A 16,586-nucleotide genomic window follows, 5' to 3' on the forward strand; every position below is an offset into this window, starting at 1 on the left:
GGTATATCGAATTGATCTAACCACATATGTTTTTTTTTTCAAGGAAAATTTCATGCATATTCAAAAATTTTAAAGCTTGATCAGTACTGAATCAGTATGTATACAGTTAAGTTCGCGTTGTCTGTCATGCAGTCATGCAGCTACACCCGAGGCAGAAGCTCGGTGGGCAGCAAATTAAATGATACTGTACTTGTCAAAATTAACAGGACCATCCAGTAATTCTATCTTACATTAATCTAACTAATCCAAAATGCCATATGGATGAACCTTTGGTCGCACAAAGGTTGCTAGGCTGCTAGCATTAGAATAGATGATGCCAATCCAAACACCTTGTGTTGCACGGCGTCTGCCAAAACATTGATGTTTGGTTGGTGAGAAGAGGTCTCAAATTTGTCAAGTTTAGTCCAAATTTTGACACTAGTCGTCATTAGCGAGTTTTTAAGGATTTAATCCTGGACTCTGCAGTCCGTCCGTGTAGCTCAGGTGTTCCATCCCGTCAGTATAAATAGGGTACGTGACAGGCCCAGCAGAAGCATCACTTCTTCACAAAACAAAGTTAACCAAGTGGTTTAGCAAGTATAGCAACATAATTGCTCATTCTTGGCTGCTATGGGGAAGATCTCCATGGCGGCATCCATCCTCTGGCTGGCCCTTGTCGCCCTGGCCGTCGTCGGCGAGGCGGCCATCGTCGAGCACACCTTTGTTGTAAGTGATATACTAGTAATAATGTTAATGTGTCGTTGACAATGCTGTAATATTTAGTATGGAATTACAAGAAATATAGTTTGTTAGTTTGTTTTGCGCTACGAAAAAATGCTAATCTTAGGCTTTAAAAACGTTTCTTCTAAAAAACAGACCGAGATGTAGATGGTGAGGGCTTGCCTAAGGCTTAATGATATCGTAATAATATTTGATGTGCATTCTTATGCTACAAGTTTGGTGATGACGTGATGGTTTGGCAATGCTACAAGTTTTTGCACACTGACCAATATGCTGAACTTTCTTAGGGCAAGTACATTGGTGTCGTCTAATAGGCGGTCTCATGCATTGACACGTAATCTTGAGATGATTTAACAGGCAATCTGTACAATGGGTTGTCCTATAAGTTATCTGGTAGTGGTATATAATTCCTTAATTTGTGCATAAGAAAAATAAAATATTATGAGTTGCATGGCAACAATAACTCGTACAATAGTTGTTAAGTTGTCTCGTAGTCCTACATTTTAGCTCATGAGGTGGTTGTTTCGCGAAGCAACGACCTCTTTCTCTCTCCTCGCTCTCTCTCCTCCACATCATTAAAAATCCTATGTGGCACTGCATGAGATGACCTATGAGACCGCTGACGTGTAGCAATGTACTAGTTTAAGCTATGTGGTTTCCTTAGTTCAAAACTGCGACTCACCTGTCACCTTTTTAAGCATGCCACTATTTAGTGCTATAGGTCTTACACTACACAATTTTTAATCTTGTCTTCTCCGAACGATGACCACGTACAGGTGCATGAGATGAACATGACCCACCTGTGCAACTCGACCAAGGTCTACGTGGTCAACGGTCAGCTCCCCGGCCCACAGCTGGACGTCGTCGACGGCGACACGGTGGTCGTCCACCTCGTCAACGAGCTCCCACACGGCGTCACCATCCACTGGCACGGCGTCCGGCAGCTCCGGAGCTGCTGGGCCGACGGCGCCGGCTACGTCACCGAGTGCCCCGTCGCCCCCGGCGGCAACCGCACCTACCGCTTCGACGTCTCCGGCCAGGTGGGCACGCTGTGGTGGCACGCCCACGTGACCTGCCTCCGCGCCAGCGTCCATGGCGCCATCGTCGTCCGCCCCAAGGACGGCAGGTACCCGTTCCCGACCCCGGCGAGGGACGTGCCCATCGTCATCGGCGAGTGGTGGACGCTAGACCTCGTCGAGCTCGACCGCCGGAATCTCGACGGCAACTTCGAGGACGACCCGCTGTCGGCGACCCTCAACGGGAAGCTCGGCGATCTCAGCAACTGCTCCGGCGTGCCGGAGGAGAGCTTCGTGCTCGACGTCGAGCCCGGCAAGACCTACCTGCTTCGGTTCATCAACACGGCGCTCTTCTCCGAGTACTTCTTCAAGGTCGCCGGCCACACGTTCACGGTGGTCGGCGCCGACGCCAACTACCTGACGCCGTTCCGGACGGACATGGTGACCATCTCCCCTGGCGAGACCATGGACGTGCTCATGGTCGCCGACGCGCCGCCGGGACTCTACCACATGACCGCCGTCGCCAACCAGCCGCCGCCGCCGGACCTGCAGATCCGCGCGCTGACCTCCCGCGGCCTGGTGCGCTACGCCGGCGTGCGCGCCGACAACGGCGGCGCCCCCGTGCTCGCGCCCCTCATGCCCGGCCAGCACGACACCATGCCGTCCTACTACTTCCGCGGCAACTTCACGGGGCTCGCGTTCCCGTCGCGCCACCGCGTTCCGGCGCACGTCGACGAGCGCCTCTTCGTCACGCTAGGGCTCGGCTCCATCTGCCGCGGCGGCAAGAAGGACTGCAAGCTCCGCCGGAGCAACGAGACCATCACGGTGGCGACCATGAACAACGTCTCCTTCCACCACCAGACGGCGGCGTCGCTGCTCGAGCGCCACTACGACGGCACCGGCGAGGGCCTGTACACGGAGGACTTCCCGGACCGGCCGCCGCGGCCGTACAACTACACCAACATGGACCTGATCCCGGTCGGGCCGCTGGAGGAGGTGCTCGAGCCGACGACCAAGGCGATCAGGGTCCGGCGGTTCAAGTACAACTCGTCGGTGGAGATCGTGTTCCAGAGCACGGCGCTGCTGCAGAGCGACCCCAACCCCATGCACCTCCATGGCCACGACTTCTTCGTGCTCGCGCAGGGGCTCGGCAACTTCGACCCCAAGAAGGACGTCAAGAAGTTCAACTACCACAACCCGCAGATCAGGAACACCGTGCACGTGCCAAGGGTAGGCTGGACCGCAATTCGCTTCATCGCAGACAATCCAGGTATGTCAATAATGCTCAGTGCTAGCTATGATTTGCCTCTCAAAAACTTTACATATCATTGTCTAATCTTGGATTAAACTTTGATGAACAGGGATGTGGTACTTGCATTGCCACTTTGAGTTCCACATCGTCATGGGCATGGCGACGGCGTTCATCGTGGAGGATGGGCCGACGCCTGAGACGAGCCTGCCACCACCGCCAGCGGACTTCAAGAGATGCGGCACCAATGGTTTCAGTAAACCTTAGGTTATGAATAAAGATGGATTGGATTATTGGGTCGGGAAATTTTATTTTTATTTATTTATTTATCAAGGTAACGAATAAAGATGAAGGCAGCATTATCGTCCTCCATCGCGTTATTGGTTGTAATTGATGTATTTTTTTTTAATATTTATTTACGTGTGCATGTTAATGCGGAGAGTTGGTGCCAATATAATTAAATTTATGAGGAATATAAGAATTTGGAAATGTGTATGAACTCTATTAGTCTTGTTGCTTCTTATTGGGACTGTGTCTACCTAGCTAACAATGGGATAAAAAAAGTGCACATCATAAATCTTTTTTCTTCTGATGCACATGCGACGAGAGGGGCCACTGCACAGCCAGAGCTAAAAGAGCCATCCTCCTTGATGGGCCATCATTCAGCACATTCAATTTGCAAAACCCATTGAAAATGAATCCATGTTTGTCGATGGGCCGAAACTGTGGCAGCAACAACAAACACTACAAAAACAAATTGGCCCACGAACACCAGATCAAGAAGGAGAACAAGAAAGGAGAACAAGAAAGGCTTGGCCAACCGACAATGAAGTCAACCAATGCGGCAATGTCTAAGACCAGATCGTTTCTCGGTGGATAAAATAATAGGCATCAAATGCTCCAAGTTAAGCGCCCCGGTCCACTTTGCTATTGTTCTTCCAACAGCATCACACGATCGATTAATCGGAAATATCTCCCAAGGGAAAATAAGAGTGGAAAGAATCTTGAGCAGCACTTGAAAACTAATGAAGAACTGTGTACAAGTCTCGAGTTTTTGCTGTGTGTTGCGACGACCCGTGGTCCGCGACATGGACAAGGGAGAAATATAGGCCACGGACGACGACAATCTAGCATAGATCATAGATGACGACAATCTTCTATGCTTGCACCACAATTTTGTAATTGCTATCTGGCTAAAAGGCTAATTAGTTGATGTTTTTCTTTGATATAGCATGATATGGACGGCTCTCACTTCCTATTCTTGCTAGCTACTTGCTCATACTATTTATACGTATATGCATATGCAGTTGATATCTTCATGAAAGGTTTAATCTTCTGCCGATCTGTTCCATCGATTGCTTACTCTTTTGTGAGTATAATGATCTTGGAATACTACTTGCGGCGAAAACCTACCGAAAATCCTTGCGCTTCCAACCAGCAAGGGAATCAATCTGAATTCGCACAAAGGTAGCTAAGATTCTACCACATGCAGTTACGCAATCTCTCCACCCCTGTAAAAAAAAAAGAGGAAAAGTCAAAATGCATCCGTCTTGACTTGTTGTTAGTTTAGGCATCAAGAGTCTACGTACATATAGCTTATTGCTCAAGAGGAATTAATGAAACAAACAAATTGTCAAAGTAAAGCTGCATGCTGCTGAAGCAGCATACGATTATTGGACATCAAGATCGGATCAAGTTTCTTCCATTCGCCGCATGAAAACATCAAACGTCCTTGTTGATGCACGTAGCATCCATGAATTGGTCCCATCTAAACATCCGGTAATGTACGGTATCTCCGACTGTCACAAGCTAGCAAAGGAGGGTTAGCTACATACGAGAGAGGAGTCAGCGTTTGACTGCCCATTGCATGTTTGGTCTCGGTAGCGGTTGGTGAGAAGACCAGAAGAGGCCTTTGCCGGCCGAGAAGCAACGCTAAACTAACACGGTTTCGATTCAAGTCTCGCTGGCCATGTCCCATCTCTCTCGACTCCCAGCCACTAGAGTAGACGAATTTTCCGCTTGCAACATTTCATCTGTCGGCAAGATGATGCATGGCCCATCTACCAGTGACTCATTCACGAATCTTCCACATGTAATATTTCGTACCCCGTCTAGTAATGATAGGTGTACTTGAATTGAAGGAAAAAAAAACTAGATATTTACTCGCAAAAAAAACTAGATTTTGACTCTTGATTCCTCTTATATATGCTCTAAAAATATGCACGTACTTATAAGTGAACTAGTTATTGGTCAAAATTTGTAAAACTTTAACTGTTTCTAATCAAAATGCGCATATTATTTCCGGACGGAGGGACTATTTGTGATTTAACTTTATGTGAAGCACCCCTTATAAACATCTGAGCACGTTGCAAAGAAATAGTCATATTAGCATTAATGCGACACGTAGGGTATCCACGTGAAGTATTCCTGGATTCTTTAGGGTTTAGTTTTGGATGCACTTGTGAGAGAGAAGTCATTGCGTGTAAGAGTCGTGCTGCACATAATTACTGTACTTCCTCGTGCCGCCTGCCAATCTTTTGAGCTTAACTAAGGGGAGAGCTAATTAGCGCGCGCACGCCAGCAGGGCTGCCGGTGCTCGATCCCCGACATCCCACTCCCATCCCGCCACTTTCTTTTTTTGAAAGTTTAAAATCATGCAACTTTCCATTTTCGAAATATTATAACTTATACACATAACTTCGATGCATAACTCCATAATATAATTTTTTATGAGATAATTTTTTAGCACAACTTCAATAACGTGCAGAATTTATGTGTACAACTTCTAGGTACAATTTGTAAAAATAACTTCGAATTTTATTTTTTTAGAAAGCTGTAATTGTTCGTACGCATAACTTTTTTCCTAACAACAATCTGTACAAATAAATTTTGTAATACAACTTTCACGATATACATAACTTATGCGCGTAACATTTGTTATAACTTTTGAGAAAATGTTGTTAAAAAAATTTATGCACATAACAGCTTATACGTACATACAATATTTACCTGGCATAGAAAAAATTGAAAAAGAAAAAAACAAACGCGAGTGCGCGCCACTGCGCGGGGCCGCGTGGGACCCACCGGGCGCTTCGCGACGCGTGCGGCGAAGCGCCGCAGCGTGCGGGTTTAATTAGCATTGCGCTTAACCAATCAGCACCAAAGAAGGGCTTAACCCTCTGATTGGTTCAAAAAGATGATGCCAGTGATATTTGTCTCTCCTAAAAAGATGGTCCAAATCTAACCCAAGCAATGCAACACTCCTAAACGAATTTTCTACCAGTAATATTTAATTTACGGGTCCTTAGGATTTCTTTTTTTTTCCCTTGCTAAATCACCCCTATAAAAATGTCAAGAAAAGTCCTCTTGATTCTTTTCGGATTTGATTTTGGACTCGCTAGAGAGAGAGAGAGAGGAGAGAAAAGTCATTGCGTGTAAGAGTTGTGCTGAACAAAATTACCGTACTACCCCTACCTGCCTGCCTGCCAACCTTTGGGGCGTTACCTAGTCAGCACCCCAAAGATGCTGCCAATGATATTTTATCTCCCGTGACCTTTTCATGAAGCAGCTATCCCATCCTATACAACAATAGGATAAAAAAAAAGGTATGCAAAAGTAATCAAGTTACCCATGCAATGCAACTAGGTTGCGTGCAGTACGTCGTTGATCGAGTAATAGCAAGATTAAAAAGTCAAACGGTAATAATATTTTTCTCTACGTGCAACTCTTCTTCATCATCGTTCTACGACAAGATTAAAAAGTCAACCGTTGCAAACGCCCGTCCAGTTCAGGTGTTTCATCTCCCAAGTCAGCCAGCACCATAGGGACGTATAAATAGGACATGATGACCATCCCGGAAGAATCACAGATTGAATCAAGCTTGAGGTTCAGAAACTTAGCTGCTCATGGCTGCCAGAGCCATGGCGGCCTCCTTCTTCCTCTGCGTGGCCCTCGCCGCCGCCCTCGCCGCCACAGCTTCCGTCGGTGAGGCCGCCGTCGTCGAGCACACCTTTGTTGTAAGTAAATGTATATTCCGATAATCTTTTCGTCGAGCACACCTTGCCTGCAGGTCCCAATAACGAATGATCTACCAAAACAGGTGCACGAGATGAACGTGACCCACCTCTGCAACACGACCAAGATCTACGTGGTGAACGGGCAGCTCCCGGGCCCGGCACTCGATGTCACCGACGGCGACACGGTGGTCGTCCACATCGTCAACCGGCTGGAGCACGGCCTGACCATCCACTGGCACGGCGTGCGGCAGATCCGGAGCTGCTGGGCCGACGGCGCCGGGTTCGTCACCGAGTGCCCCATCCCTCCCGGCGGCGAACACACCTACCGCTTCAACGTCACCGGCCAGGTCGGCACGCTGTGGTGGCACGCCCACGTCACCTGCCTCCGCGCCACCATCAATGGCGCCATCATCATCCGCCCCAAGGACGGCAAGTACCCGTTCCCGACCCCCGCCAAGGACCTGCCCATCATCATCGGCGAGTGGTGGCAGCTCGACCTCATCGAGCTCGACCGGAGGATGGCCGATGGTAACTTCGACGACAACCCGCTCTCGGCCACCATCAACGGGAAGCTCGGCGACCTCAGCAACTGCTCTGGCGTGCCGGAGGAGAGCTTCGTGCTCGACGTGGAGCGCGGCAAGAGCTACCTGCTGCGGATCATCAACACGGCGCTCTTCTCCGAGTACTACTTCAAGGTCGCTGGCCACACATTCACGGTGGTCGGCGCCGATGGCAACTACCTGACACCGTTCGAGACAGACATGATCACCGTCGCGCCGGGAGAGACCATTGACGTGCTGATGACCGCCAACGCCCCGCCGGCGCACTACCACATGATCGCGCTCGCCAACCAGCCACCGGAGCCCGACCCGCAGATCCCGGTGTTCATCTCCCGTGGCCTCGTCCGCTACGCCGGCGTGCGCGGCGACAACAATGGCCTCCCCGTGCCGGTGCCCCTCATGCCCAGCCAGCACAACACCATGCCGTCCTATTACTTCCACGGAAACCTCACCGGACTGGCGTACCCGGAGCGCCACCGCGTTCCGATGCACGTCGACGAGCGATTCTTTATCACGTTGGGGCTGGGATCCCTCTGCCGTGGCGGCAAGAAGGTGTGCAAGCGCCGCCGAAGCAATGAGACCATTGTGGTGGCCACCATGAACAACGTCTCCTTCCACCACCCCACCACCACATCCTTGCTCGAGCGCTACTACGACGGCACCGGCAAGGGCGTGTACACGGAGGACTTCCCGGAGAAGCCGCCACATCCGTACAACTACACGAACAGGGACCTGATCCCACCGGGGCCGCTCGAGGAGGCGCTGGAGCCGACGTTCAAGGCGACCAAGCTCCGGCGGTTCAAGTACAACACGTCGGTGGAGATCGTGTTCCAGAGCACGGCGCTGCTGCAGAGCGACTCCAACCCCATGCATCTCCATGGATACGACTTCTTCGTGCTCGCGCAGGGGCTCGGCAACTTTAATCCCAAGAGGGACGTCAAGAAGTTCAACTACCACAACCCGCAGCTCAGGAACACCGTGCAGGTTCCCAGGACAGGATGGGCTGCCGTTCGCTTCGTCACAGACAATCCAGGTACGACCACAGCCATCCGGCTCTGTGATTAGGGTTCTTTTGCAGCAAGGGGATTATGCATATCATTTATCTAACCATTGAGTGAATCTTGATGAACAGGGATGTGGTACTTGCATTGCCACTTTGAGTTCCACATTGTGATGGGTATGGCGACGGCGTTCATAGTTGAGGATGGGCCGACACCTGAGACGAGCCTCCCTCCACCGCCGCCTGAATTCAAGAGATGTGGCGCCAATGGTCTCACTCGACCATAGAGTTTTTGAAACAGGAATGAAGAAATTGAGTCGAACTTTTATGCATACAGTATATAACAAATAAAGATGAAGGTCACATTGGCATCCTTCATCGTATTATTGGTTGTCACTGGTCATTCTTGTCAGGGTTGTAATTTTTTTATTTTAGTTTTCAAAAGTTCGTGGAGAAGTGTGTGTAACTTTATTTTATTCTATATATTTCGTTCAAAACCTTATCCTATTTAGCTGAAATTATGAGGGATATACAATTAAGAAAGTAAGGATTCAATCCTTCTTGTTCTCATTGCTTTTCGGTTATGCCTATTGGCCAGCTGAGCAAAGTTATAGCCGACTTAGTCAGCTGTTGCTGATGCAGTGAAGACAGAAAATCGCATCCATCTTATCTAGAATTTAGACCAAAGACCAGCAATAGTAATTTAGAATATAACCCCAATTTCTTTTTCCATCTTTAAAAAGACTAATTTATGCAATATTCGTCAAACTATTCCTACCAACTCCGTACATTATACAAGCTGAAGAGCTCTGTCACAATTAAGCTGCTGGACAGTGTCATGTACGGACGTACGTACGCCAGGTGTAGACGCGCCCGCGACGTACGCCGGGCAGCTGAGCACGCCGGGCAAGCCCTGCCGGACTCCAACTCTACCAACTAAGGATAGAAAGTAAACTAGGCAACTTCCAATTAAGGGGAACCTTCTCCATTTAGTCCGGCCATTGGCCATATATATCTTCATGTACTCGTTGATCAGGGATAAGCAAGAATTATATTCTCTATTTCTCTCTATCTACAAAGCCTACGGTTGAGGGGTATAACCTCGCTGGAGAAGACGGCCGACGGCTACGAACTCCGTAGCCGCGGTCCTGCCAGTCGAGGGCTCGACGTCCTTGACAACTTGGTATCACGGTCACGCCGGTCCTCGCCCACCCGCTCCACCCCTTCTTCCACAGCTGCGGAACTCCTCGCTAGCCCCCCACCGTCGCCGTCATCTTCCTCGACGTCCGCGCCGCCGCCATCCACCATGGGCGATCCCTCCCTCGCTGATGTGATGGAGTTGCTCAAGTCCCTCTCCACGGAAGTGACTACCCTGAAGGCCGACATGGCGGCTATTAAGGAGAAGCCGTCCTCGTCCTCGACCAGTGCCGCCGGCGGCCGTCCGGACGGGCCACGCGACTCCGAGCGCCCCCCCCCAAGTTCCACAAATTGGATTTTCCCCGCTACGATGGCAAGTCCGATCCGCTCCTCTTCCTCAACAGGTGTGAATCCTACTTTCGTCAACAGCGTACCATGGGGGAGGAACGCGTGTGGCTGGCCTCATACCATCTGGAGGATGTCGCGCAACTCTGGTACACCCAACTCCAGGAGGACGAGGGTCCACCGCCGTGGGGGCGATTCAAGGAGCTCCTGCATCTGCGCTTCGGCCCTCCCCTCCGCTCGGCTCCGCTGTTTGAGCTCGCTGAATGCCGGCGTACAGGGACGGTGGAGGACTACTCCAATCGTTTTCAGGCTCTCCTGTCACGCGCCGGCCGCCTGGATGAAGCTCAGCGCGTCCAGCTCTTCACGGGCGGGCTCCTGCCGCCACTCAGCCACGCCGTCCGCCTCCACAACCCGGCGACACTCGCGGCCGCCATGAGTCTGGCCCGCCAAGTCGAGCTCATGGAGAGCGACCGCGCAGCGCCGTCTCTTCCTCGGGCGCCTCAACGCGGCCTCCTTCCCGCTCCCGCACTCAGGCCAGCGCTTCCGGCGCCCCCGCAGCCCCTGGCGCTCCCAGCTCCTCCGGTGGCTGCCCAGTAGGGCCGCGCTGAGGGCAATCCGAGGCGCCTCACCCCCGACGAGATGTCGGAACGCCGCCGTCTGGGCCTCTGTTTTAACTGTAACGAAAAATACACACGGGGACATAACCGGTTTTGCAGGCGCCTATTCTTCATTGAAGGCGTGGAGCTTGAGGACGCCGGCGACGCCGCTGATGACGAGGAGCGCGACGCCGAGGCGCCCTGTTTCTCCCTACAGGCTGTGGCTGGGGTGCCCATGGCGAGCACCATGCAGATCGCCGTCGTCCTCGGCGCCGCGTCCTTCGTCGCCCTCCTCGATTCTGGCAGCACGCACAACTTCATTTCGGAGGAGGCAACGCGGCGTTCTGGTCTTTGTCCCCGCTCTCGTCCCCGCCTCACCGCCTTGGTCGCCAATGGCGAGCGGGTCACCTGCGCCGGCGTCATCCGCAGCGCGCCCCTACTCATCGACGGCGAGTCGTTCCCGGCCGACCTCTACGTCATGCTGCTGGCTGGTACGACGTCATCCTCGGCACCAAGTGGCTCGGCGAGCTCGGACCTATTGTTTGGGACCTTGCTCACCGGCGCATGTACTTCCTGCGCCAGGGGCACCTTGTCTCCTGGTCCGGCGTGGCCAGCCCGTCCGTGCCATCCTTGCACGCTACAACGGAGGCATGTTCGCTCTTGGAGGCGCTGTTGCTCTCTTTTGGCGGCCTCTTCGCGGATCCCGTCGGCCTTCCTCCCAAGCGTACGCACAACCACTGCATCATTCTCAAGGCCGACGCCCAGCCTGTCACCGTCCGTCCTTATCGGTACCCGGCGGCGCACAAGGACGAGTTGGAACGGCAGTGTGCCGCAATGCTGGATCAAGGAATCGTCCGCCGCAGCGACTCGCCATTCTCGTCACCCGTCCTCCCCGTCAAGAAGGCCCATGGCTCTTGGCGCTTTTGCGTCGACTACCACGCGTTAAACGCGCTCACTGTCAAGGATGCTTTTCCGATCCCGGTGGTGGACAAGCTCCTCGACGAACTCCATGGCGCCAAGTTCTTCTCCAAGCTGGATCTCCGATCCGGGTACCACCAGGTGCGCATGTGCCCGGAGGACATCCACAAGACGGCGTTCCGCACCCATGACGGCCTGTATGAGTTCCTGGTGATGGCATTTGGACTATGCAACGCCCCGGCGACGTTCCAGGCCCTAATGAACGATGTGCTCCGGCCGTTCCTTCGCCGCTTCGTCCTGGTATTTTTTGTCGATATTTTGATTTATAGCAGGACATGGGCTGATCATCTTCGCCACCTCCGGGCCGTCCTCGACGAACTACGCCGCCACCACCTGTTCGTGAAGCGCTCGAAGTGCTCCTTTGGGGCCTCGTCCGTCGCGTACCTCGGCCATGTCATATCAGCGGCCGGTGTGGCCATGGACTCGGCCAAGGTGCAAGCAATACATGACTGGCCTCCTCCACGTTCGCCCCGGGCGGTGCGCGGGTTCCTCGGCCTCGCCGGTTACTACCGCAAGTTCGTCCACAACTACGGGGCGATCGCGGCTCCTCTGACGGCCCTGCTGAAGAAGGAGGGTTTCTCCTGGGACGACGCGGCGGCAGCGGCATTCACAACACTCAAGACCGCCGTCACATCCGCCCCCGTCCTTGCCATGCCCAACTTCGCCAAGCTGTTCACCGTTGAGTGCGACGCATCGACGGTGGGTTTCGGCGCGGTCCTCGTCCAGGAGGGTCATCCGGTTGCCTTCTTCAGCCGGCCTGTGGCCCCTCGCCATCGCTCGTTGGCCGCATATGAGCGCGAGCTCATCGGACTCGTCCAAGCAGTAAGGCACTGGCGTCCGTATCTCTGGGGCCGGCGCTTCCTCATCAAGACCGACCACTACAGCCTGAAGTTCCTCCTTGATCAGCGCCTCGCCACGATTCCTCAGCACCATTGGGTAGGCAAGCTGTTGGGCTTCGATTTCTCGGTGGAATATCGTTCGGGCGCCACGAACGTCATCGCCGACGCCTTATCCCGTCGCGACAACGAGGACGGAGCACTAATGGCTATCTCGGCGCCTCGTTTCGACTTCATCGAGCGCCTCCGCCACGCCCAGGCTATTGACCCGGCATTGGTCACCTTCCACAACAAGATCCAGGCTGGTACTCGCACCACACCATGGGCGCTGCTGGACGGCATGGTCGCATTCGACGGTCGCTTGTATATTCCACCGGCTTCTCCATTGTTGCAGGAAATCATGGCAGCAGTCCATAACGACGGCCATGAGGGCGTCCATCGGACCCTCCACAGGCTCCGCGGGATTTTCACTTTCCAGCTATGCGTCGCTTGGTGCAGGACTTTGTGAAAGCTTGTGTCATATGCCAGCAGTACAAATCAGACCACCTTAGGCCGGCCGGCCTGTTGCAGCCTCTGCCGATTCCGTCCGCGGTGTGGGCTGACATTGGCATCGACTTCATCGAGGCGCTGCCGAAGGTGCAAGGCAAGATGGTCATCCTCTCTGTCGTGGATCGCTTCAGCAAATACTGCCACTTCATCCCCCTGGCGTATCCCTACACCGCCGAGTCTGTCGCCGCCGTCTTCTTCGCCGACATTGTGCGCCTCCACGGCGTGCCGCAGTCCATCGTCTCGGATCGAGATCCCGTGTTCACTTCAGCGTTCTGGCGAGAGCTCATGCGGCTCACAGGGACGAAGCTCTACATGTCGTCGGCCTTTCATCCACAGACGGACGGTCAGACCGAGGCCGCCAACCGGGTCATCGTGATGTACTTGCACTGCTTCACCGGCGACCGCCCCCGGCAGTGGCTCCGTTGGCTGCCATGGGCTGAATACACTTACAACACCGCTTACCAGTCCTCGCTCCACGACACTCCATTTTGGGTGGTTTACGGCCGGGACCCTCCAACCATCCGCTCTTATGAGCCCGGCGAAACTCGTGTCGCCGCAGTCGCCCAGGAGATGGAGGAGCGCGCTGCCTTCCTCGACGACGTCCGCTACCGACTGGAGCAAGCTCAGGCGGCCCAAAAGCGTGTCTACGACCAGCACCACCGGCCGGTCTCCTTCCAGGTGGGCGATTGGGCTCTCCTCCGCCTCAGGCAGCGGGCAGCAGCGTCCCTCCCTCACTCGGCCAAAGGGAAGCTCAAGCCTCGCTACGTCGGACCGTACCAGGTAACAGAGCTCATCAATGAAGTGGCCGTGCGGCTCCTGCTTCCTCCTGGTGCTCGTCTTCATGATGTGTTTCACGTCGGCGTCCTCAAGAAGTTCGTCGGCTCTCCACCGGCAATGCCTCCGCTCCTGCCGCCGCTCCTACACGGTGCTGTGGTGCCGACCCCCGCCCGGGTGACTGGTGCTCGACTGGCCAGGGGGGTCCGTCAGGTGCTCGTTGAATGGCAGGACGAGCCAACTGTTTCGGCTACATGGGAGGATCTGGACGATTTCCGGGCGCGGTTCCCTTCCTTTCAGCTCGAGGACGAGCTGGACTTCGAGGCGGGGGGAGATGTCATGTACGGACGTACGTACGCCAGGCGTAGACGCGCCCGCGACGTACGCCGAGCAGCTGAGCACGCCGGGCAAGCCCTGCCGGACTCCAACTCTACCAACTAAGGATAGAAAGTAAACTAGGCAACTTCCAATTAAGGGGAACCTTCTCCATTTAGTCCGGCCATTGGCCATATATATCTTCATGTACTCGTTGATCAGGGATAAGCAAGAATTATATTCTCTATTTCTCTCTATCTACAAAGCCTACGATTGAGGGGTATAACCTCGCCGGAGAAGACGGCCGACGGCTACGAACTCCGTAGCCGAGGTCCTGCCAGTCGAGGGCTCGACGTCCTTGACAGACAGGGAAAATAAACAATTAAACATAGATTATGAAGGTCACATTCTTGCATGCATTGATGCATGCATACCTTATTCATAGTTTCATATCATGTTCAAACACTAGATTAACAGATGCACATTAGAAACAATGAACTGCTAAAACTTTCATCGTATTCGTGTACCTGCCTTTTCTTTTAGTCCGTCTTCATTACCTATCCAAAGGTAAGATTGTAAAGCTGCCTTTACTCCATGGATTTTTTTTCGCCTTACTTCTAGCTTGGGGTAGGAAAACCTCCCACAAATTTTGGAGGAATAATTCAGTTTGTTCACGCCCGACACTTTTGAAACTCCCAAGTAAAAATCTGAACAAGGCTGAGATGATGAACTGGCGGCACATCCACCAATGTTGCGATTCATGTGATCCCACAATTTTTTATTCCCGTCATCAATATGCAATTCTTCAAGGACCATCGTCGCTCTCTCAAAGAAGAATTTGAGCAGTTGGACACCAAGAATGTCCATGTGAAACTGCAAGCTCACTCTTCTAAGATAGAACTGCAAGCAGTTGAAGCTGAACCATTTGTCGCTCAACCAGGGATATCAGAAACCTCACATTTATCATCATTTCCACCCAAGGAAACCACTGAATCTCTGCGGCGCATGTAGTGACGAACTGACTTGTGAAAATCCAACTGAGCTTTCTGGTCTAGGTATCTTCTATTGTCCGGCGGTGGCAATTTCAGCGTGAACCGGTCGATGTACCCCCCCCCCCTATCTGAATTGCTGCATCCTCGGCACGTCGAGCTCGATCACGACACCTTCCTGGTGACCGCAATTCAATAGCACGAGGGTGGCGACGATCATGTCCTGAAGGCTCTCGAGCGAGACGGTGCACCTTCGCAACTGCAGCACCTCAAGACATTGGAAGGCGGTTGCCGGAGGGGGTCCACTACACCAGAAATGATTTGTGCAGACAGTGCTGGCAGGCATAAATGCCACCCGCCAGCACAAAAGGTGCAACGGCCAACCCATTAAAACCCGTCACCACAAACACATTTGTGTTGGCGGGTAACATAACCACCTGTCAACACAAAGCAGGTGTCATGGATCCAAATTAAAGCGCGGAGGTGGGTGGGAGGCGCACCATCTACCTTATCCCTTCTCCTATCCTCTAATCTTTTTCTTCTCCCTTTCTCTCCATTATCTCTCTCTTATCTCTAGGAGCGGCGGGCAAAGCGGCGGGCGGCGGGGACTGGAGCAGCGGGCAGCGGGAATAGGAGCGGCAAGCGGTGACGAGCGCGGGAGCGGCGGGCGGCGGGGGTGGGAGCAGCGAGCGGCGACGGGCTCGGGAGCGGCAGGCGGCAGGGACGAGCGGCAGGGATGGGAGCAGCGAGGAGGAGCGGCGGGCGCGGCAGCGGCGACGGACGACGGGCTTTTTTTATTATTATCCTAAAAATATCTGTGCTGGCTGGCTACCTAAGCACCCGCTAGTGTAAATTGGAACTGTACTAGCAGGTGTCCACCCGCTAGGACAGAGACCATTTGCGCTGACAGCCGCCAGCAGAAATCGTTTTTGACCGTCTGTGAAAATTGTTTGAGGTGTAGTGGTCGCTGCAGTTGGTGATCCGCAGGACCCGGAGAGCCTCGGATGGTATGGAGTCCATGCTGAGGTCGTAAAGCCCTTCGTCGTCGTCGGGCATCGCCGATTCGCAGCGCTGATTGGCGGCGACGGCAGCCGGGAGGTTGGAATAGCTGGCCCCGATGCTGAGCTCTTCGACGGCGCGGATCGCCGGGAGGCGGAGCACGTCGTTGACGCAGTGGCAACCCTTCCCCCAGGAAGATCCGGACATGAAATCCTGAATGCTATCGGGCCCGTCGTCGTCCTCGATGTGGACAGCGAGCCTCCTCACGGACCCGCCGTGCGCAGCGATGGCCGCGTCGGCGCCGCGGAAGAAGGCCTGGTGCTCGCCGCCGGAGGAGCGTGTGTCGAGGTTGACGGCGCCCGCCGGCATGGGCCAGAGCCCGCGCCACCGCCGCGGCACGGCGGTGGACGCGGCCTCCCTGGACGGCACGAAGCCGAGGATGTGCTGCAAGAGCTCGTCGGGGAGGTCGGACAGGCAGCGGCATGACGCTGCCGTCGTCGATGCCAT

At 53.6% G+C, this 16,586-nt stretch overlaps 3 protein-coding genes across 3 annotated transcripts; 2 read left to right on the forward strand and 1 right to left on the reverse strand.

Annotated features, from left to right (window-relative positions):
• The first annotated feature begins 418 nt into the window (after window positions 1-418).
• Window positions 419-3,484, forward strand: LOC117866970 (putative laccase-18). Its single transcript, XM_034751275.2, has 3 exons — window positions 419-705; window positions 1,497-3,006; window positions 3,098-3,484. Exons 1-3 carry the CDS (start codon window positions 610-612, stop codon window positions 3,250-3,252), a joined length of 1,761 nt encoding a protein of 586 aa, XP_034607166.1. The 5' UTR covers window positions 419-609; the 3' UTR covers window positions 3,253-3,484.
• Window positions 3,485-6,804: 3,320 nt separating this feature from the next.
• LOC117866732 (laccase-19) lies at window positions 6,805-9,131 on the forward strand. The gene is made up of 3 exons (XM_034751013.2): window positions 6,805-7,001; window positions 7,085-8,594; window positions 8,694-9,131. Exons 1-3 carry the CDS (start codon window positions 6,891-6,893, stop codon window positions 8,846-8,848), a joined length of 1,776 nt encoding a protein of 591 aa, XP_034606904.1. The 5' UTR covers window positions 6,805-6,890; the 3' UTR covers window positions 8,849-9,131.
• Window positions 9,132-15,962: 6,831 nt separating this feature from the next.
• Window positions 15,963-16,586, reverse strand: LOC140220304 (uncharacterized). The gene has a single exon (XM_072290326.1). It carries the CDS (start codon window positions 16,584-16,586, stop codon window positions 15,963-15,965), a length of 624 nt encoding a protein of 207 aa, XP_072146427.1.

Source organism: Setaria viridis, chromosome 8 (assembly GCF_005286985.2).
Source record: "Setaria viridis chromosome 8, Setaria_viridis_v4.0, whole genome shotgun sequence".
In the NCBI taxonomy this organism is placed as follows: domain Eukaryota; kingdom Viridiplantae; phylum Streptophyta; class Magnoliopsida; order Poales; family Poaceae; genus Setaria; species Setaria viridis.

Coding starts and splice junctions, on each gene's coding strand:
- LOC117866732 (XM_034751013.2), top strand. CDS start 6,891: ATGGCTGCCAGAGCCATGGCGGCCTCCTTCTTCCTCTGCGTGGCCCTC. Junction 7,002..7,084: donor TCGTCGAGCACACCTTTGTT/GTAAGTAAATGT, acceptor CTACCAAAACAG/GTGCACGAGATGAACGTGAC. Junction 8,595..8,693: donor CTTCGTCACAGACAATCCAG/GTACGACCACAG, acceptor CTTGATGAACAG/GGATGTGGTACTTGCATTGC.
- LOC140220304 (XM_072290326.1), bottom strand. CDS start 16,586: ATGGCATCGACGACGGCAGCGTCATGCCGCTGCCTGTCCGACCTCCCC.
- LOC117866970 (XM_034751275.2), top strand. CDS start 610: ATGGGGAAGATCTCCATGGCGGCATCCATCCTCTGGCTGGCCCTTGTC. Junction 706..1,496: donor TCGTCGAGCACACCTTTGTT/GTAAGTGATATA, acceptor GACCACGTACAG/GTGCATGAGATGAACATGAC. Junction 3,007..3,097: donor CTTCATCGCAGACAATCCAG/GTATGTCAATAA, acceptor TTTGATGAACAG/GGATGTGGTACTTGCATTGC.